The 22,797-nt window shown below is 37.9% G+C and overlaps 4 protein-coding genes and 2 pseudogenes across 5 annotated transcripts in view; 2 read left to right on the top strand and 4 right to left on the bottom strand.

The window, feature by feature from the left end:
• LOC127904088 (pectinesterase PPME1-like) overlaps positions 1-8,465 on the bottom strand; it is a 51,022-nt gene extending 42,557 nt beyond the window's left edge. The window contains exons 1-4 of one of the 2 annotated variants that reach the window (XR_008056954.1): positions 7,952-8,465; positions 7,507-7,713; positions 7,016-7,260; positions 6,376-6,757 (exon numbers count right to left, since the gene is read on the bottom strand). Coding sequence is in view for 1 of the 2 variants with exons in the window: in XM_052445938.1 (XP_052301898.1) it covers positions 6,601-6,757; positions 7,016-7,260; positions 7,507-7,713; positions 7,952-8,437 (1,095 nt within the window). In the remaining variant the exon portion in view is untranslated. Of the gene's footprint in view, positions 1-6,175; positions 6,758-7,015; positions 7,261-7,506; positions 7,714-7,951 lie in introns of those variants that run through there. The other variant, XM_052445938.1, reaches the window with a different exon arrangement.
• Positions 1-22,797, bottom strand: part of LOC7484363 (pectinesterase PPME1) — an 87,377-nt gene that overhangs the window by 42,557 nt on the left and 22,023 nt on the right. The gene's annotated exons all lie outside the window — the stretch shown is intronic.
• LOC127904073 (putative pectinesterase 63) lies at positions 556-5,293 on the bottom strand (annotated as a pseudogene).
• Positions 13,219-14,190, top strand: LOC112323543 (uncharacterized). The gene has a single exon (XM_024582098.2). The coding sequence runs from the start codon at positions 13,219-13,221 to the stop codon at positions 14,188-14,190; it is 972 nt and encodes a 323-aa protein (XP_024437866.2).
• Positions 14,524-17,161, bottom strand: LOC112323542 (putative pectinesterase 63; annotated as a pseudogene).
• On the top strand, positions 20,608-21,930 carry LOC112326994 (uncharacterized). Its single transcript, XM_024598114.2, has one exon. The coding sequence runs from the start codon at positions 20,608-20,610 to the stop codon at positions 21,928-21,930; it is 1,323 nt and encodes a 440-aa protein (XP_024453882.2).

The following is a 22,797-nucleotide window of genomic DNA, read 5'->3' as shown; positions in this document are numbered from 1 at the left end:
GATTTACTTAATCCATAAAAAATTAGTGAGATCGATTAATACTTAGATTAAGAACAATCTAATCCTAAGCATGGCTGGTCGTCTATGTCTCATTAAAAGTGTCCTTAATTCCTTGCCTATATATTTTATGTCTGTATTCAAGATGCCAAAAGGGGTAGGCAGACTTCTTTCATCCATCCAAAGACGTTTCTTGTGGTGTGGATGTACCAAGCAAAGATCCTTCTACAAGATCCAATGGAGACTAGTGATGCGCGATAAGAAACAAGGAGGCCTCGGTGTAGGCTCCCTTATATAAAAAAACAGAGCCATGCTGCTAAAATGGATTTGGAGACTCTCTTCCCCAGGTACAAGTTTATGGAAAATGATTATCTCTTCAATGTACAATCCAACTTATGAGAATGGGATCCCAATTTTCTACAACCAACCCTCCAAGATCTGGAAGGATATTATGTCCATTGTTCAAACTGACGTTCACCACGTCTTCACGAATCATTGCAAATTCATGGTGGGGAATGGTAGTTTAACATCCTTTTGGCTAGACAACTGGATTGGTGACTACCCTCTCAAAACAGCCTTCCCTAGGCTATATCTTTTGTCTTCCTCTAAATCTGCTTTGGTGGCTGACATGGGTAGATGGAGCAATGGAATCTGGCTCTGGTCCTTACAATGGCGCAGACCTCTATTTCATTTTGAACAAGAACAACTATCACTTTTATCATCCTTGCTGGAATCCAAGCCAATGTTCTGCCACAAGATGGATAAGAAAATATGGACCCTCAACAGCGATGGCCTCTTCAGTGTAAAATCTTGCTCCAAAATGATGGACCAACTGCTCTACGGTGGTGCCAAACCATTCCAATCTTCTGTTTGGATAAAACTAACCCCACCAAAAGTGCAACTTTTCCTTTGGCTTCTTGTCCAAGACAAAGTAACCACAAGAGATTTTCTATTTCAGCATGACTACCTAACCCTTCAGGAGTCAAGATGCGCTTTCTACAATAAAAGCTTGGAATCTTCAAGTCACCTCTTCATTCACTGCCACTTCACTTGGAATATATGGATGAAACTGCTTTCTAATCGGGGCTTTTGCAGTGTTTTTCCAAAATCTGTTGATGATATGTGCTACCAATGGTCTTCTATGGTTAAAGGCAAGTGGCAGAATCTCTCATGGCAGCTTCTTTTCTCATGCGTTGTTTGGAATCTTTGGCTTCACCGAAATGATGTTATTTTCAATGACGCTCCCCCTAACCTTCAAATCTGTTTCTCCATGGTGCGCCAAAGTATTGCTTTATGGCTGAGGCTTGATTCCAACTCTTTAGAGCTTAATATATAGAATGTTTAGTCGGGAGGAGTTGGTTTCTTATGATTTGTTTGTTTCCCCTTTTGTTGCTCTCCCTTGTTTCATGCATCAGTTTTGTGCTTTCCTTTCCTCTACTTGTTCATCTGATGTAAGTTAGGCTATTATCTTTGTAGCTTTTTTTTTTTAATAAAATTTCGACTATTAACAAAAAAAAAAAAAGAACAATCTAATCCTAGGCAAAAGAGTTTCCCAATTCAGTTTACAAAAAAAATTTAACCATTAAAATTTATTAATAGACCTTATCAATTTTCAAATGATGAATTTTTTTTGAAAAATGAATTGAGGAGAGATATTAAAAAAAAAAACCTTAAGTAATTATGAAATCAAATTGATATAAAAGAAATCAAGATCAATCCATTACCGGTCTCGTTCAGGGTGGAGATTATCGGACCATCCAACAGGATCGACCACACTTCTCATCTCTGTGTAAGCAAACATCACCGGAGGTCTTTCCCAATTCCGTTTACTTTGCAATGCACAAAAGAAAATCCAGTATCATCTTCCTTGTGTCTTGCTTGCGCAGTTATCACGGCTAATCCTTGGTCTGCTAGCACCTTTTTCTTCGTTCCCTGCATTAATAAATTTCACGCCAGCTTTAAATGTTCAAGAATTTAAATGCTTATAAGAGTTAATTTTGGAGGTTACCAAATACAAGGACTTCCCACTTCCGGATATGAAATCAACAGTGCCTTCAATGTAACAATTCTTGAAAAAATGCCGTCCCTTGTCATCACATAAGGTGTCTTGAAATCCAATCAGTCTGCAATTGTAGAAAGCAGCCTTGTCCCCACCGCTTCTCAAAGCAACGGCCTGATCTTCTTTCAATCTCCCACTCCGCCTTAATTGGAGCAGAATTCTAATCCAACAATTCCATGAGAACAAATAATAGAAAATATTTATAACGTAACAAAAACATTAACCTTAAATAAAAGAAAAAAGTAATTAATGTCAAGGTTATAGCACCATTGTTCTGAGTAATTCTTACCTTACTAATGATATTAGAAGCTACAAAATAAGTAGAATCAACTTGCAGGTGGCACAATAAACAGTTCCATATACCCTAGCCGTAAATGTCAAGGTTGGCATGTTACTAGCCGATCCTTTAAACGTAATGAAAGGCTTATTGATGGGTCATGGTTTCTCAAATCAACCCCATTTAAGAGACAACGTTGGGGATGGTTGGGTCTGGACGCGACCAAGCCCAACCCCGTGTTGGGTCTGGGCATGTCCACGCCCAACCCCATGTTGGACTTGGACGCCTCCACGCCCAACCCCGTGTTGGACTTGGACGCGACCAAGCCCAACCCCACATTGGGCTTGGACGCAGCCACGCCCAACCCCGTGTTGGTCGTGGACGCATCAACGCTCAACTCCGCGTTGGGCCTGGACGCGACCGCGCCTGATTATTTTTGGGTGCAGCCACAAGCTAGACCCATTTTCTCCTGGGCCCTGAGCCTGAATTGAGCCCAACATTCCTCAGATCGGGTGTGAAGCTGAAGGGTCATTTTACACATACCATGAGCCTGAATTAATAATCATGAGGCCCATCATAATCCCATTAAATACGAACAAGCCGTCCATATTTATATTAATTAGATGTGATGGTACAATCAGTAAGATAATATTATCTTACTCATACAACATTACTTTTCTACCCCTCTCACGTTGCATGAGGCAATGAAAAAATCAGGTGATATAAAAGAAGGGAAAAAGGGGAGGAAAGGGAGAGTTCTCTTCTTCTCGCCTTTAGATCTTCTTCCTCAACCTCTTTTCTATACATTCATATAAGCTCTTTAATATCTCCATTAATGTCATTCTTCACACAAATATTCCTGGTATTGACTTGATCTTCGGAGGGTCCCCCATCATCACCTCTAGGGGACTTTGTGCAGGTATCTATTCCAGAAGAGTTGACATTCCCTAAAAGAAAGCTTTGCCCAAGGAAAAGCCTGTATAGTCTCGAAGTGGAGGTCATTGAATTCACCATAAAGGATGTAAGGGAATTTCAAGGAAAAATTCACCATAAAACATACCCTGTGATTCTTATAACCCCATCACTTATCTTTCTCAATTTTGATTTTTTCATTGTAGACTCCGGTACCGATATCGATGATTACACTTCGAGTATTCCCCGATGTAATACTTTTAATGGCACCGGTCAAGGTTTTGTAATCACCACTTCCATTTTGTCTAACCGTTCTTGGTTTAGCCTCGACAGTTTCAAGGGCAGGTTCTATTGTAAATAATAAATACTATTTCAAAAGGTTAATCTAGTCTGACGAACATATCAGATCCAAAATACTTGGGTTTGGTGATCAACCTAACTCAAGGTAATATTAGTTTGGCGAACGTGATAGATAATAAATAATTGGCTTACTAATTCAATCCAGTGACTTGTCAACTTGAAATACAATTGAAGTCGGTTTATTCTGAACCAATTTTTTTTTTTTTTTTACAAAACAAACTTTTTTCAGGTACTTGACATTGTTCTAGGGGTTTTTTTATTAAAAAACAAATCATAGTTTTTTTTAACTCGTTCAATCTACAACTTAGATCTTAGATCTTGGACCGGGTTAGATATTTTAACTATGATTATATATATATATATATATATATATATATATATATATAACTTCAGGCATGCTTGGAGAGACACCACTTTCAACGGCTATGATATCCCCAAAGGATGGCAGGTATGGCGATAACCCTATTCTTTATATATTAGCAATGGCATTGCGTCTGAAGCTTAGTTTTAAGAACTACTAGCACACATTTGGACAATAAAGTTTTTGAAGACCCAGTAAAGTTCAATCCATCACGATTCGACACGAACTCAAAGTCATCAGTTCCTCCATACACCTATATTCCTTTCGGAGCAGGGCCGAGAGTTTGCCCTGGTGCCGAATTTGCTCGAACCGAAGTGTTGTTGATAATTCATCATCTGATAACAAACTACAAATGGACTGCAATGGTTGAAGACGAGATAGTCGTACGTGACCCCATGCCCTTCCCAAACAAGGGCCTTCCAGTCAAGATTTATCCCAAGCACAACATATAGATTATAAAACACAGATTTAGGAATCAACTGTCAGGTTTATCAGAGGTCGACAGATTTTAATTTTATGCTTGGCAATTTGTCAACTTTCATATAAATGTTCTTCATTAATATGTATTGATTTACTGAATTGAATAAATAATAATCATCATCATTATCACCATCATCATCATGGTACATATAGGATGGAAAACATAATCAATCTGGTGTTTTCTCTTGAAATAAGTTAGACTCTTCATCTCCATTTTGCACAGTTTACAGCTCACCCGAATCAATCTGGTGTTATCTCTAGGTATTGCAATAATGGATCATAAGAATCTATGAATTGAACCAGCCTGGAATCCATATCTAAAATGTCAAATGTAAATGAGATATGATATTATCATCCCTGCTACAAGCACAGCAAAAAGATCATATGTAAGCGTGGAGTTTCAGCATTGAAAATATAAGATTTCTATCACTCCAAGAATGATGTTAAATGTATATAATCATGCAATCTAACCTAAGCTTCATGGTATACTGATCATAATTACCAATCAGCTGTCTTGAAGTAGTTTTTTGGCCAAGCCTAGGTGAGAAAAAGGATAATCGTCCTTAATTTTTCAGAAAGCAGTGAAAAGCTTTTTTTGGATATACTTGTAGGCTCAAAACCGAAACCTTTAGGGAAATGGAAAAAACAACTCAGTTGCACTGCGAGTTCATCAAATTTCCTTTCCTGTCTTTGCATCTGCTGTATTACTTCCTCTATTAGATAAAAAAACCAGGCCTGAAAAATAATGGTTCGATCAATAAGAATTATCTACCACAAATTTGTTGAGATTTCTAAGGGCCACATGAAACTCCACAAGTTCTGCTTGCGTACAATCCATATCTCTCATTGCTTTAGAAAATACGCACAATATATGTCGCAAGTTATTCTTCAATATCTTTATCTTGTTTTTGATAATTTATCATAAGAACTTAGACAACCAAATCATTTGTTTTGGAAAATACGCACAATTAGAGTTGTTTTCACATGTTTTTGTAGAGAAGTAAATATTGCCATGATTTCGATGAAGGTTTTTCCACACTCTTTATTGATAGAAGTTGTATGTTATATACAAAGTAATTGAGAGGCAAATTTAGGAAGCATGTAAATTGTGAGGCTAAAGTTATGCTACTGTTACAATATATACAGCTATGGCATTCAACCTTAGAATCAACTTCAAAATATATAATTAATGACAGAATATTAATTTGAAGTAAAGAAAAAAATAAAAAAAATTTAAATTTTTTCAAAAGCGTTTTTTAAACGCGAAAATAAACAGGGCATTAGTTTCCCTTTTGATTTTGCGTTGTAGTTTCATGGCCATGCTACCATGCAAAATGTTCAAGGTAGGATGTTTTTTTAGATTAACGTGGGTGTCAAGGTTAGCTTGCGCGCTCAACTAATCTCACATGCCTTGAAGTTAATGATAATATAAGCCTCCAGTGGTCCTAAAATTTATGGGACTCGAACAGGTGATCTCTGGGAAGCAAACTCAGGATCTGAGCAGTTGAGCCTTTGTTTGCTTTGTTTTATATATATGCAGTTGAGCCTCTCAGGGTTAGGTAGGTTGTTTTATATATATGCATGCCTTTGTTTGCTTTGTTTTCTTGATACAATTTTGGTCTAAAAGGAGCATCTATTTATGTTCTTAAAGAACATGGCGTGTTGTTTAATGGGTTAATTGAATTTTCTAAACAGTTAAGGGCATGGACTGATTTCGAAGCAGATAAAATTATGATAACAAGTTTTTTTTATAGTATTAAGAAAATTGTGGCTCTAACCATTAAAGACTTGGTCAAATTGCTAGCAAAGTTACACATTCGATATCTCGCCTGTCATCAAATAAAAAAGTTACAGATTCGAGTCTTCCATTTGGGAGACTCAGCCTTCCAATTTTTCATGTCTGCTCAGGCGCGCGATCATGTTAGCCACCTCAACGTTGCTGTTGTAGTCGATTTAGTCTTCAAGCCTGGCCTTACTTCTTGTCGATATATATATATGGTATTTGTAAGAATCCAATTTCCTTCATTTGGTTTCTCTGCATATTGATTTATTTTTCCACAATATGGATTTTACTGCTCTATATATGGTTAACAATTATTCAGCATCTCTATTTCTATATGCCTAAGGATAATGATTTTTGATTTACATCCAAAATTAATTTGGAGGATGAAGCAGCCATTTGGAACCTTCAATGAAGCCAAGAGAAATGAAGGGAGCTGCTTGATCAGGTGTTAGCTGCTTGGTCGCTTTAGCGCGGCCTGCGGGGTTAGCTCCTTCCCCCTCGCACTTGTATTCTCCAAATAAAGCAGTCCTGAAAGCAATGGCTCGTATATATTAATAAAACATTCAATCCCTAAAATTTAATGATTCCACTCTCAAAAAATGTAAACTTGATTTCATCTAAATAATTAGGGGTCCAGTTCATTAAAAATAATAATAACCCTTTTGATTTTTTTTATAACAAACAAGCTTGAAATTAACCAAACATGATTATCCTTTTCGTATCTTAAAACACAGAGTAAACACGATCTTAAGATAATTATAAATAGAAGATGGATCAAATACATACTGGTCTCGTTCAGGGTGGAAATTATTGGACCATCCCTCAGGATTAACAACACTGCTCATGGTAGTGTATGAGAAGACCACTCGTGGCCTTGCCTGCCATGCTCGTCCCAAATACGCCCCCTTGGCGCCAGTGCCATCTACTTTACAATGCACGAACGAAAATCCAGTATCTTCTGCCTCGCTGTTTCTTGCATGGGCAGTGATGAAATTCCCATTTTCATCACCAATCACATGTAACTCTGTTCCCTGCATTTAGTTGGATATTCAATATATTACACCAAATGTATGTACGTCATTTGCTATCCATACCATAGCGGTACATGATCCGGGATACGAGTTAGGAGGGTCAGTTCATGGATTGATGAGTTGACATGGTCTATTTAGTTTTTTTAAAGAAACTAAATTGTTTTTAACAAGTTTTTTTAAAAAAACAGTAACACAATCAAGTTTTAAAAAGAATTTAATTCGGAGAGTTAATTTTTTAAGGGTTACCAAATACAAGGACTTTCCGCTTCCAAAAATGTAATCAACGGTGCCTTCAATATAACAATCCTTGAAGAGATGCCGTCCCTTGTCATCACACAATGTGTCTTGAAATCCAATTAATCTGCAGTTATAGAAAGCAGACTTGTCCCCAGAAATCCTCAGAGCAACTGCTTGTTCTCCTTTCAATTCCCCATTTGGCCTCGGCGCAGAATTCTGTCCCAACAATTCCATAGAAAAGAAAAAGCAACATAAAATAACCTCAAAAAAAGAAAAGAATCAGTGAGATGCGAAAATACATTTTAATTTTAAGACGTGGGAATTTGCCTGCTCTATGATGATCAAGATGGCCTTAAGTTCCCTTCATCATTAACATTCAAACTCCAGCAGGGCGATGTGAAGTAGTGAAAAGAAATGGAAATTATTGATAATATTTTATGAAACATGTACACACCTTAAAAATGATATTAGCAGCCACAAAGTAATCAGCCTCAGCTTCCAAGGTAGCACTGTAAACAGTTCCATATTCTTTTGCCGTGCCGTCAAATGACAAGGTTGGCTTGTTACTAGGCGATCCCAAGAATGTAACAAAAGGTTTGCTACGTTCGATTTTGAGTTTTTCAATGTACTCTCCAGGTCCAATATCCACAATCACTCGTTCTGTGTTCCCTGTTGGAATGCTGTTAATGGCATCCTTCAAGGTTTTGAATTCTCCACTTCCATCTTGTCGAACCTTGATGGTTCTTGGTTTGGCCTCGGCCGCTTCGAGGGCAGGGTCTATGGTGCCCTTACGGTCTGCCAGGGGCTTGACATTGTCTTGAAACCATGTGTTTAGGCTCGATGGATCGGCAGGTATCGGACTTTTATCATCAGAACTAACGGTGGTGGAAACAAGAAGAATTGCTGTAAGGGCACACTGAATAGCTGCAATGGAACCCATCTTTCTTTTTTCTGGTGGAATATTTCGTGGAATAAGATTGGAATTTATAGGCTGATCACTAGCAAGAGAGACTTAGAATATTTGGGATTAAGAGAGCTCTTCGCATAATTCCCTCTATTTTAAATTGCTGGTTACCTCACAACCACTTGATATATATGAAGCAATACGATAGAATAGCATCTTCTCCTTCTTCTTTCCTTTTTCTTTCTTTCTTTCTTTTTTTAACATAGCCAAAGATAGCTGTTTCTCCATTGGCCAAACTAGGAAGAAGGACATTTTTTTCAAAACTTCTGTGTGTCTCTATATATATAAAAAAAAAATAGAATTAATTTTAAATTTTTGTACTTCTGTTCACCATCTAGCACCAGATTTAATTTACTTTGCTAGAATAATATTCTTTTCCGTACAGTATTTTCTTGTTGCAAAATCATTATAATACTAAATTTTAACATCGTATGCTCTTTTTTACAACCTTAAGATTTTGGCTGCTTATTACATTTTTCTCTTTTATTTCTAAAATGTCTACTTACCTCAAGATACATGCTCCATAATGAATTATGATTTATAATAATTAAAAATATAGGATATTGAAATTAAATTCTTTTAGAATAGGGATAAAGATAATGTTTTTCTGTTTATTGAGTAACATAATGTTAAGGAAATAATCACTATAAATGAAAAGAAGAAATCAAGGCTCAAATAAATCAAAAAATTTATTTAAATTACCTAATTAAAGGAGATGATCGGGCATCTTGTATAATTTGTTATATATATATATATATATATATAAAACTCTACATGAGTTATATGTAAAATATATATCAAATTATTAAAAGATAGCATTCCTTTTTATTCTAAATTTCTACACATATAAAATAAGAACATGCTCTTTTAATATCTCAATACATCTAAACATATATTATTTAAAAATCATGTTACAAATCGAAACATAATACATTATATACTAAGGCCTCATTTATTTTACGGAAAGTGGTTTCCTGGAAACCTTTTTCCAAACTTTCCTATGTTTGTTTGTCATTATAAAAGTTGGTCAAGAAAAATTTGGCTTGGTTTTCAGTAAAGTGTTTTCCTTTTATTCTGAGCGGAAAACACTTTTCGAAAGTTGTGAAAAATTTAGAAATGTCATATTATTTGCTGATTATATCAAATTTGATCCTCAAACTTTTGATTGCTATATATAGTTTGTTTTGAATATTTGTTTTTCAATTTTATCCCTTAGAATTTGATTTTTATATTAACTTTGATCCTCATTTTTATAATTGTTATTTGCTTTTTCCTTGTCATTTTTTAATTGAAATTTTTTATCTATCAAATTTGGTCCTCATTCTTTTGATTGTTACTTATTTTATTTGAAATAATTTATAAAATGATAATTATTATTATTTTAATTTCTTCATCTTTTAATTTTTTTATTTGTTAGATTTGATCTTTATTATTTTTGTCGCACGTCATAAAATCCGCGCGGCATCGGCTGGCGATTTTTCATTGTTATGTTTGATTTGAATTTGATTGGTTCGTTGGAGTCGCCACCTAGTAATTTATTGAAGGCTACTAGGAAACCGGATGTACTGGTCTTGTCAGAGATTCGCGAGTAAGGGACTGGTTGTGGTTAGGGAAAGTATTAGCACCCCTAACGCACCCTACCTGAGGTAAGCTGCTTCGTGACTTTGATGTGTTAAAGAAGTTTTAAAAATTGTCTTTTCATCGGATATTAGAAATACAACTTACATGTAAATTAATAAATCTTGACCGTGATCCAATCAAAATATTAAATTCTTCTTTAATCTTTGCAATTTTGTTTATAAAATAATAATACATAAAACAAATACAAACACACACATGCACTTTCACTATATCTTTTCTTTTCTTTTCTTTTTTCTTTTCTTTTCTTTTTTTGTTTTACATCCACATTACAAATTATAAAAATTCAACAACTAAACAAACATTACATCAAATACTTTAGAAATTACAAAACAGACCCCCACAGATCCTTTACAGTGCAGGGAAACCTTTTGGACCCGTATGCACAGTGGCAGCGCGTCCTCCCACGCGCCACCGCCACTGGCGGCGCGTTGGCTCACGCGCTGCCGCCGATGAAAGTGACAGAACCAGTAGATCGGGGTCTTCTTCCTCTTCTCTATCTTCTTATGCCGGCGGTGAAGGTCACCGTCGCCTGCAACAAAGGAAACAACACACAACAACAATTGATTTTAATTCTTTTGTTTTGCAGATCTGCTTCCCTGGTTTGGTTTTTTTTTTCTGTCCGTTGTTCCTTTCTTCTTCCCCAATGGAAGATCTGCTGCAGAGGAGCTGATCGGTCGGCGGCTTTTGTGCTGATGGGGAGGAGATCGCCGGGTCTGTGGGGATGGAGGCTGGTGGTGCGACTTTGTCGGCTGCTGGAGCTGGGGGAACGGCTGGAGGAGGTTTGTCCTTTGCTGTCGCTGTGTTCGTGCTGGTCTGGAGAAAGCAGGCGGAGGCGATGGCTTGCCTCTGTGGAGAAGACGCCGCTGCAAGGCTGGTGGGGCGGAGATGAAGAGGACGGCGGGGGTTGCTGCAGGAGGCCGGTCTGCGGCTGATTAGTTATGGGATCGCCTTCTTCTCCTCTGTTTCGGCTGGCAGATCGGGTCTGTGTGGAGGAGCTACTGCTGGGTTGTTCGGTTTAAGGAGAAAAGGAAATCAAAGGCAGAGGGGGTAGCAGCCAGTCTCCGTTTTTGGAGGAGAAGACGATGGAGAGGGTAGAAGGGAGGCTTGCGTCCGGCGGCTGAGGAAGAAGAAAATCAAAAGGGAGGGGCTCTGTGTTGTTGGCTAGAAAATGGGGGGAACCGTGTGGAGGCTGGTTTGGGCCAAGAAAGAGGGAAATCGAAAAGTGTATGGGGGCTGCTGTTATTTGGTTCAGGGGGGTGAGCGGCTCTGTGGGGGAAGACCGTGTGGCTGTTCTGGGAAGGAGAAGGAAAATCAACGCCAGGGGGGTAGGGGGCTGGCCAGACGGCGGCTTGGAGAAGAGATAGATTTAGGGTTTTGTTTTTGTGTTGTCTCTTTCCGCAAATATCAAAATTGCGCCCCTTTAAAAACCAGTGTAGCTTGGTATTTATAGGAAAAGTTTTGCTAGGTTTTCAAACTAGTCCCTCAACTTTTCCTTCCCTTCTCTTTTCCTCTTTTTTTGTAAATTTTGATTTTTCTTATTTTTTTTGTATTTTTGAAAGCGAGCAAATATCAACATCGACTCAATGCGGGAAATCAATGATTTTAAAAATGACGCGTGAAAAGTTGAACGCGTTCCAAATATCTTTGAAAATTTAAATTCTTTTGAGACGATGCTAAAAATGCTAAAAAAACGATGCAAATGTATTAAAAATGTATTTTTTTGGGTTTTCAATGTTTTTCGCTATTTTTGAATTTTTCTGAAAATTTATCAAAACATGGGTCAAAAATTGGGTAGCAACAATTTTGATTATTACTTATTTTATTTGAGATAATTTATGAAATTGTATTTTTTTCAATTTCATTCACATTCAACTTTTTAATTTGTAAGATTTGTTCCTCATTATTTTAATAAATTTGAAAAAAATAAAACATTAATAAGTTATTTTCTAACTCATTTTTGATGACATAACCAAATAATGGAAGATGTTTTTCAACTTATTTTCCATTACACTACCAAACATCAGAAAATAATTCACTTTTCTGAAATTCACTTAAAAAAACTATTTTCTTGCAAACAAACAGCGTCTAAAACAGCGTCTAAAGCTTTTATCATTGATGGGAAAACCGTACATCAAAAGAGAATCAATCCATTCTTTCTTCTGCTTAACCTTTTACATTGTCAGACTCGCTACTCAATTAGCTTCCTATATATTATTATATGTCCTCTATGCTCTAATAATTAGAATAATGAACAATTTTCCACCTTATTTCGAGAAGGAAGCAGCCATTTGGAACCCTAAATATATGCAAGAGAAATTAAAGGGTTCACTTGCTGAGGGGTCAGCTGCTTGCTGAATTTAACACGGCCACTAGGGTTAGGGTATTGTAAGGGAGAGTTCACCACTCACTAAAGTTAATTATTTAACATTCCTCGACAAACTATTTCATGGAGCCATTTTTAAAATGAATAGTGCTAATTTAGTCCAAATTTTTTCATGTCCTTTCGAATTTGAATATTTCATCAATATCCAAGTCAAAAAAAGTCACAAATTTAATTCTTAGATGTTATTTCATTGTCAAAAATTAATTACTTGCACTTAGATTGGAAACTTTTAGAGTGGCTTGGACTTGAATGCAATTGCCAAATAAGACATGGAAAGCCATGCACGGCGGCGGCGGCTCCTTATTAACCATATTTTCCATACATAGTTGCTAGTTTTTCTTACCAATTACCTACCAAGTATGACCTCACATAGATTTACTTAATCCATAAAAAATTAGTGAGATCGATTAATACTTAGATTAAGAACAATCTAATCCTAAGCATGGCTGGTCGTCTATGTCTCATTAAAAGTGTCCTTAATTCCTTGCCTATATATTTTATGTCTGTATTCAAGATGCCAAAAGGGGTAGGCAGACTTCTTTCATCCATCCAAAGACGTTTCTTGTGGTGTGGATGTACCAAGCAAAGATCCTTCTGCAAGATCCAATGGAGACTAGTGATGCGCGATAAGAAACAAGGAGGCCTCGGTGTAGGCTCCCTTATATAAAAAAACAGAGCCATGCTGCTAAAATGGATTTGGAGACTCTCTTCCCCAGGTACAAGTTTATGGAAAATGATTATCTCTTCAATGTACAATCCAACTTATGAGAATGGGATCCCAATTTTCTACAACCAACCCTCCAAGATCTGGAAGGATATTATGTCCATTGTTCAAACTGACGTTCACCACGTCTTCACGAATCATTGCAAATTCATGGTGGGGAATGGTAGTTTAACATCCTTTTGGCTAGACAACTGGATTGGTGACTACCCTCTCAAAACAGCCTTCCCTAGGCTATATCTTTTGTCTTCCTCTAAATCTGCTTTGGTGGCTGACATGGGTAGATGGAGCAATGGAATCTGGCTCTGGTCCTTACAATGGCGCAGACCTCTATTTCATTTTGAACAAGAACAACTATCACTTTTATCATCCTTGCTGGAATCCAAGCCAATGTTCTGCCACAAGATGGATAAGAAAATATGGACCCTCAACAGCGATGGCCTCTTCAGTGTAAAATCTTGCTCCAAAATGATGGACCAACTGCTCTACGGTGGTGCCAAACCATTCCAATCTTCTGTTTGGATAAAACTAACCCCACCAAAAGTGCAACTTTTCCTTTGGCTTCTTGTCCAAGACAAAGTAACCACAAGAGATTTTCTATTTCAGCATGACTACCTAACCCTTCAGGAGTCAAGATGCGCTTTCTACAATAAAAGCTTGGAATCTTCAAGTCACCTCTTCATTCACTGCCACTTCACTTGGAATATATGGATGAAACTGCTTTCTAATCGGGGCTTTTGCAGTGTTTTTCCAAAATCTGTTGATGATATGTGCTACCAATGGTCTTCTATGGTTAAAGGCAAGTGGCAGAATCTCTCATGGCAGCTTCTTTTCTCATGCGTTGTTTGGAATCTTTGGCTTCACCGAAATGATGTTATTTTCAATGACGCTCCCCCTAACCTTCAAATCTGTTTCTCCATGGTGCGCCAAAGTATTGCTTTATGGCTGAGGCTTGATTCCAACTCTTTAGAGCTTAATATATAGAATGTTTAGTCGGGAGGAGTTGGTTTCTTATGATTTGTTTGTTTCCCCTTTTGTTGCTCTCCCTTGTTTCATGCATCAGTTTTGTGCTTTCCTTTCCTCTACTTGTTCATCTGATGTAAGTTAGGCTATTATCTTTGTAGCTTTTTTTTTTAATAAAATTTCGACTATTAACAAAAAAAAAAAAAAAAAGAACAATCTAATCCTAGGCAAAAGAGTTTCCCAATTCAGTTTACAAAAAAAATTTAACCATTAAAATTTATTAATAGACCTTATCAATTTTCAAATGATGAATTTTTTTTGAAAAATGAATTGAGGAGAGATATTAAAAAAAAAAAACCTTAAGTAATTATGAAATCAAATTGATATAAAAGAAATCAAGATCAATCCATTACCGGTCTCGTTCAGGGTGGAGATTATCGGACCATCCAACAGGATCGACCACACTACTCATCTCTGTGTAAGCAAACATCACCGGAGGTCTTTCCCAATTCCGTTTACTTTGCAATGCACAAAAGAAAATCCAGTATCATCTTCCTTGTGTCTTGCTTGCGCAGTTATCACGGCTAATCCTTGGTCTGCTAGCACCTTTTTCTTCGTTCCCTGCATTAATAAATTTCACGCCAGCTTTAAATGTTCAAGAATTTAAATGCTTATAAGAGTTAATTTTGGAGGTTACCAAATACAAGGACTTCCCACTTCCGGATATGAAATCAACAGTGCCTTCAATGTAACAATTCTTGAAAAAATGCCGTCCCTTGTCATCACATAAGGTGTCTTGAAATCCAATCAGTCTGCAATTGTAGAAAGCAGCCTTGTCCCCACCGCTTCTCAAAGCAACGGCCTGATCTTCTTTCAATCTCCCACTCCGCCTTAATTGGAGCAGAATTCTAATCCAACAATTCCATGAGAACAAATAATAGAAAATATTTATAACGTAACAAAAACATTAACCTTAAATAAAAGAAAAAAGTAATTAATGTCAAGGTTATAGCACCATTGTTCTGAGTAATTCTTACCTTACTAATGATATTAGAAGCTACAAAATAAGTAGAATCAACTTGCAGGTGGCACAATAAACAGTTCCATATACCCTAGCCGTAAATGTCAAGGTTGGCATGTTACTAGCCGATCCTTTAAACGTAATGAAAGGCTTATTGATGGGTCATGGTTTCTCAAATCAACCCCATTTAAGAGACAACGTTGGGGATGGTTGGGTCTGGACGCGACCAAGCCCAACCCCGTGTTGGGTCTGGGCATGTCCACGCCCAACCCCGTGTTGGACTTGGACGCCTCCACGCCCAACCCCGTGTTGGACTTGGACGCGACCAAGCCCAACCCCACATTGGGCTTGGACGCAGCCACGCCCAACCCCGTGTTGGTCGTGGACGCATCAACGCTCAACTCCGCGTTGGGCCTGGACGCGACCGCGCCTGATTATTTTTGGGTGCAGCCACAAGCTAGACCCATTTTCTCCTGGGCCCTGAGCCTGAATTGAGCCCAACATTCCTCAGATCGGGTGTGAAGCTGAAGGGTCATTTTACACATACCATGAGCCTGAATTAATAATCATGAGGCCCATCATAATCCCATTAAATACGAACAAGCCGTCCATATTTATATTAATTAGATGTGATGGTACAATCAGTAAGATAATATTATCTTACTCATACAACATTACTTTTCTACCCCTCTCACGTTGCATGAGGCAATGAAAAAATCAGGTGATATAAAAGAAGGGAAAAAGGGGAGGAAAGGGAGAGTTCTCTTCTTCTCGCCTTTAGATCTTCTTCCTCAACCTCTTTTCTATACATTCATATAAGCTCTTTAATATCTCCATTAATGTCATTCTTCACACAAATATTCCTGGTATTGACTTGATCTTCGGAGGGTCCCCCATCATCACCTCTAGGGGACTTTGTGCAGGTATCTATTCCAGAAGAGTTGACATTCCCTCAAAGAAAGATTTGCCCAAGGAAAAGCCTGTATAGTCTCGAAGTGGAGGTCATTGAATTCACCATAAAGGATGTAAGGGAATTTCAAGGAAAAATTCACCATAAAACATACCCTGTGATTCTTATAACCCCATCACTTATCTTTCTCAATTTTGATTTTTTCATTGTAGACTCCGGTACCAATATCGATGATTACACTTCGAGTATTCCCCGATGTAATACTTTTAATGGCACCGGTCAAGGTTTTGTAATCACCACTTCCATTTTGTCTAACCGTTCTTGGTTTAGCCTCGACAGTTTCAAGGGCAGGTTCTATTGTAAATAATAAATACTATTTCAAAAGGTTAATCTAGTCTGACGAACATATCAGATCCAAAATACTTGGGTTTGGTGATCAACCTAACTCAAGGTAATATTAGTTTGGCGAACGTGATAGATAATAAATAATTGGCTTACTAATTCAATCCAGTGACTTGTCAACTTGAAATACAATTGAAGTCGGTTTATTCTGAACCAATTTTTATTTTTTTAACAAAACAAACTTTTTTCAGGTACTTGACATTGTTCTAGGGGTTTTTTTATTAAAAAACAAATCATAGTTTTTTTTAACTCGTTCAATCTACAACTTAGATCTTAGATCTTGGACCGGGTTAGATATTTTAACTATGATTATATATATATATATATATATATATATATATATATATATATAACTTCAGGCATGCTTGGAGAGACACCACTTTCAACGGCTATGATATCCCCAAAGGATGGCAGGTATGGCGATAACCCTATTCTTTATATATTAGCAATGGCATTGCGTCTGAAGCTTAGTTTTAAGAACTACTAGCACACATTTGGACAATAAAGTTTTTGAAGACCCAGTAAAGTTCAATCCATCACGATTCGACACGAACTCAAAGTCATCAGTTCCTCCATACACCTATATTCCTTTCGGAGCAGGGCCGAGAGTTTGCCCTGGTGCCGAATTTGCTCGAACCGAAGTGTTGTTGATAATTCATCATCTGATAACAAACTACAAATGGACTGCAATGGTTGAAGACGAGATAGTCGTACGTGACCCCATGCCCTTCCCAAACAAGGGCCTTCCAGTCAAGATTTATCCCAAGTGTTGTAACCCATTTTTGGGTCCCCACAAAATATATATAAAAATATGTATATAGCCAAAGGAGGTTAAGAAAAAATAACAGGAGGCAGAAGCGCTCAGAAAATGGTTGGAAAATCGATCAATAAGGTTAAAAATACAAAGATTGGATTTTTGACATTATATTCTTGAAGGAGGAGAGTCCTGTTGAGAAGGAAAATTTGAAATTTGAGGAGAAAAGCCCAAATTTGGATGTTTATGGACTTAATTTGATTTTTAAATGAATTTATAGGGGATTTGATTGCAAGAAAAATTGATTTTTAAGTCAATTTGGGCTTTAATTAGAAGAAATTTAAGTTCTGGGGCCAAAATATTTTTTTTAGGAATTTATTAGGTCAAATCAGGGGCCTAATTGCATAAATATTGAAGTTTAAGGGCCAATTAGGGACTTAATTGAGAAAATCCGAAACCAGGGACCAAATTGGAAGAGGCGCGTAAATGGAGGGGCTGGAATTAATTGATTCAGGGGCCTAATTGAAGAAATTAGAAGTTTTTTTGATCAATTAAGGGCTCAATTGCATAAATCAGAGACCAAGGACTAAAGTGAAAAACGCGGCCAACAAGAGGGACGGAGACCGAAATTGGCAGGGATGCAATTGAAGAAAGAAAAGATGATTGAGGGCTGATTTGAAATTTGGCGCATTTTGGCGCCACATTTAAATGAAACGGCGCGTTTTCTCCAAAACGACGCCGTTTCATACATTCAAAAACAAAAAAAAAAAAAAGAGAAAGAGCAGAACGGTGTCGTTTTGAACGACACTGTTCATCTTCTTCCCCCGATCACGCAGCGGGGAAGAAGGAGAAAGGGAAGCTTTAATTTGAATTTCTGCCGGCCACTCTCTCGCCTGGAGCCCACCGACCGGACACAATGGCCGACCAACCACCGCGCACCACCCACCGAACCTCGGCAGCCGCGCCCAATGGCCGACCAGCCGGCTGCCCCCCATGAGAGCTGTAAAAAACAGCGTCCTTGGCCTCTATAAATAGAGGCCAAGAACGCTGAAACGAGAGGAGGAGAAACAAAAAAAGAAAGGAGAGAAGAGAGGGGAGGAAGAAGGAGAACAAAACAAAAAAAACAGAGGAGAGAGAGAAGAAGAACCGAAAGAAGAGAGAAACCGAGAGGAGAGAAAAACATAAAAAAATAACAGAGGAAAGAAACACAGACTGAGAGAAGAGAGGGAGGGGAAGAAAAAGAGAAGACCGAAACATAGAAAAAAAAGGAAACGGACGTCCGGAACAGCTGCAGCGCCGCCTGGAACCGCCGTCCGTGGGCTACGCCTCCGCCACAGCGCCGCCAGAAACGCAGCAAGCCACCGCCTCCTCCGCGCCAGGTAACCCTTCTCCCTCCCCTATTCGGGCGTTTCTTTTTTTCCTTCTCTGCATGCAGAACGAATAGCGTTCTGCATGCAGGGGCGGGGGGAAATTAATTCCCCTCGCCCGTTTTGTTGCTGGGCCAGGCGGGTCCTGGCCCAGAAGAAATTTTTTTTGGGCCAAGATCGGCCCAGTACATCCTTGGGCCGAGATCGGCCCAGCACATCCTTGGGCCGAGATCGGCCCAGCACATCCTTGGGCCGAGATCGGCCCAGCACATCCTTGGGCCGAGATCGGCCCAGTACATTTTTGGGCCGACCTAGGCCCATCATGGTTTTGGGCTGAGTCCGGCCCAGTGGTTTGGGCCGGCCCAGCCCGATTTAATATTATTATATATATATATATATATATTGTATTTTGTATTATTTATATATATATATATATGAAAAAATTATAAAAATTTGCAAAAATTATAGAAAAAATATATGTGATTTTGTTGTAATATTATTACTGTATTTTGATTAATATTGGTTGGTATTTTACACTGTAAAGATACAAAATCCGGTATTAAAATACCTGGTTTTCATCAAAACATCAAAGATTTTCAAAACAAAAAATGTCTTTTGCTTTCAAAAATTTTCTAAAAATAGCTTTGAAATATTGTTGATTTTTAGGCATTTATTTTATCAAAGTGAATTAATATTTGGTTGTATTTTTTACAAACCCAGTATTAAAATACCCGATTTGCGTCAAAGCGTACAAAATACATATTTTTTAAAAAAATGTTTTGTTTTAAAATACGGCCTAGTCTCTCCAATATATATATATATAAATATTGTAACATCATATTTTCACACAACAAAGAAAATTTCAAAACAATATATGTATTAGCATGCATTTTGGCTTTAATAACCAGTTTATTCAAGTCATGAGAACTAGGCCAATATTTCAAAAATTCTAAAAAAATCTTTTTGTCTTTTGGATTACGAATTTATACGTAAAACGTATTCTTGACATTAAATATATATATATATTTTTTAGACATTAGAACGGTTAGGCTTTACCCGATAAGATAAGGACCTCCTTATTGAGGAGGACTTTTCTTGAACCGTAGATGGACCAACAACTAGGAAACACACGAAAACACCTTATTTTTTATCAGACAATAAAACGATGCAGCTTACCTTAGGTAGGGTGTATTTGGGGTGCTAATACCTTCCCTTTACGCAACCAGTCCCCGTACCTGATCTCTGAGACCAGTAGGGTTCCTAGTGACCAAAATACTAGGTGGCGACTCCCACACCATTTTTCACTGCTAAGAGACAACGAATTCCTTGTCTCCCCACAGTAACCAGATATATATATCCCCACATTACCCTCATTACATTTATTTTTTTTTGGGTGGACGATCGCTGCGACGTCGCTCACGTGCGACAGAATGGCGACTCCACTGGGGACCTTGTGGATTAAGCTTTGTTTTTGTCTGTTTTGTTTTTTTTTTTTCGTGTGTTTATTGTTAATATGCCTTTCCTTTTGTTATCTGCTTATATGCTTTAAATATCTTTACACATATTGTTCATGCATTCATAGAACTGTCTCATACATCTTATAGAACTGTCACATGCATCACATACTTTGATTATTGAGAGCACACACAAACTTTAAGTTAAGTGGGGGACTAGCAGCTTACCTTACGACTGTTAGTCAAGGTTTAAGTTTGTGTAAACCCCAACTCTTCGCTGAGTGCTTAGACTGGTAATAGTTGGTACATGTGACCATCTCATTGCCTACAAGCCCCCATATTGCCTCCACGAGGGCAATCACTGGGACAGCAAGAGACCCTTTTTAGAGACTGAATAGCCAACCTACCCTCATCAAACACAAAAGATTTAGAACCAGGCTATAGGATGTATGCCCCCACAAAATACATTTTTGCATAACACAACCTAAACCATAAAGTATTTGGTTTTCAGGTCATTTTGAAACGATAAGATGGCCATCATTACCAAATTTACTACTGTGGAATATGGGCAGAATTCTGAATTGTCACAACTATCAGAAGGAGATTGCTCTAGATATGATGCAAGGAAGCTTCCAGTAGTCAAAGACCTGAATTGTGTAGTATATGAGATGAAGAGAATATTGGGCCATAGTCAGAATATTGATGAGGCGGCATTCTTTGGGAAGTATGGGCGATTATTGGAAATTGCAAAGATAGGAGTATTGAATCCAGCAATTAAAGCTTTGATTAACTTTTGGGATCCCGATTACAGATGCTTTTCCTTTGGAAATGTGGATTTGTGTCCCACTATAGAGGAATATGGAATGTTGATGGAGTTTCCCAAACACCTGCACCAAGTTTATTTTCCTTTGAGAAATGACAAGGTGATTCCTGAGTTGTCGAAATTATTGAAGATTCCACATCTGAGCAGATTTTTAGAGAAGAATGGCAGCGGTTTAAAGTGGAAATTTTTGGAGGTTGAACTAGAAAAGAAAAAGGAGCAGTGCGTCTCAGTGCTAGTAAGAGACAGGTTAATCGCTCTAGGGATCTATGGTCTCGTGTTATTTCCAAGCTTAAAAGGGGTTATAAGTCTAGAAGCTGCTGCTGCATTCGTGGAATATGAAAATACTCATGTCAACCCTACAACTGCCATATTAGCTGAGACCTTGCTGACCCTCAACCATTTTAGAAAAACAGGGAAAGGCGCAGTAAGATGTTGTACTCAGTTATTATACATCTGGATGGTAAGCCATGTTGAAACCAAGAAGCCGATCTTTAATAATTTTTGGTGGTTTAACCAAAAACCTTTGAAGATAGTAGAGGAAGAAGAATGGGGAATCCTAGGTGATCAAGGTTGGATGAAAAAACTGCAAGAGTTACCTAATAGCAACTTTAGTTGGAAGGCCCCTTGGGTTAAATCAGTTGATGTCATAGTAAGTTGTGGACAAAAATGCTGGGTACCTTTAATTGGGATCACAGGTTATGTCAGCTACGCTCCGGCTCTGGTGATAAGACAATTAGGTGGCATACAACACATCCCAAGAACTGTGGGACTTGCTGAATTTTCCGGGTTTTTTAAGGATCAATCCGCGCAAGAAGTCCTTGAAACCATCAAACAAGATTGGAGCCAGTTGACTCTAATTCAAAAGGAGTCAGAAAGTTTGAGAGACCCTAGCTCAAGCGAAGGATATGAAAAGTGGAGGAATTTGACCCCGATTGCCGCTTCGAAAAAGCCATGTTCTGAAGATGGGCCTTCACGAATTAAAGAAGGGTCATTGAAAAGAAAAAGGGCAGTAATGAGGAAGACCTTATAGAGCAAATAGAAAGGCTACAAAAAGAATTGGGAAAGAGTAAGGGAGATAAAGCAGCATTAGAAAAGATGATGATGGAAGGAGATAAAAGCAGAGTGTTTCTAAACGAACAGCTCAAAGCCAAAGATGCGAAAATAGGGATGTTGGAGCTGCAATTGAGCAAAGGAAAGGCCGTAATAGAAGAGTCTGAGAAAGAAAGAGGAAGACTGATTTTGGATTTGATGCAAAGCAGCTCTGAGTTGGAAGCATTGAAAGCCGACTTCGATGGCTATCAAGAGAATGTTGAGTACAATCAGGACAAATTCTTGCATGTTAAAGCAGAGTTATTAGACCGAATTGAGAAGTATGATGAGTTAAACAAGAAAAATATGATGATAGAAAGTCGGCTAGCTGAATTACAAGAGTTCAAAAGAAAGGGGAATGAAGAAGAGGTTTTGAAGGCAGATTTGGCAGCTAAGAAAATTGAAATTAGAATGTTGAAGGTGAAGTTTGACAAAGAACGAGAAAAGGTGAAACAGTTGACCAACAGGTTGGAAGTTTCAGAAAAACATAAAGAACAGATCGACACCAACAACAATACCTTGAATCGGAATAACATGTTGCTTATAGAGAAGATGGCCAAGGTAGATGAGCAAATGGATGAAGCTGCCATTCACGCACGAATTATTAGAGCCAATGCTCGAAGGGTGGGAAGGGACATCTTTCGTTATCGACAAAGCTTGGCTGAGACAGATGCCTTTTTAGAGAAAATTGAGAATCGAGGCCTCGCTTTCCTACCAGTGGCTAGAGATATGGATGAAGAGGAAGATTGATGTATTTATCTTTTTATTATTTTGTACCCTCTCTTCAAGAGATGTATTAGCCAATATT

The sequence above is a fragment of the Populus trichocarpa genome, chromosome 12, assembly GCF_000002775.5.
Source record: "Populus trichocarpa isolate Nisqually-1 chromosome 12, P.trichocarpa_v4.1, whole genome shotgun sequence".
Lineage (NCBI taxonomy): Eukaryota > Viridiplantae > Streptophyta > Magnoliopsida > Malpighiales > Salicaceae > Populus > Populus trichocarpa.
Note: the sequence above shows the minus strand (reverse complement) of the source record. Positions and strands in the feature narration are given on the sequence as shown.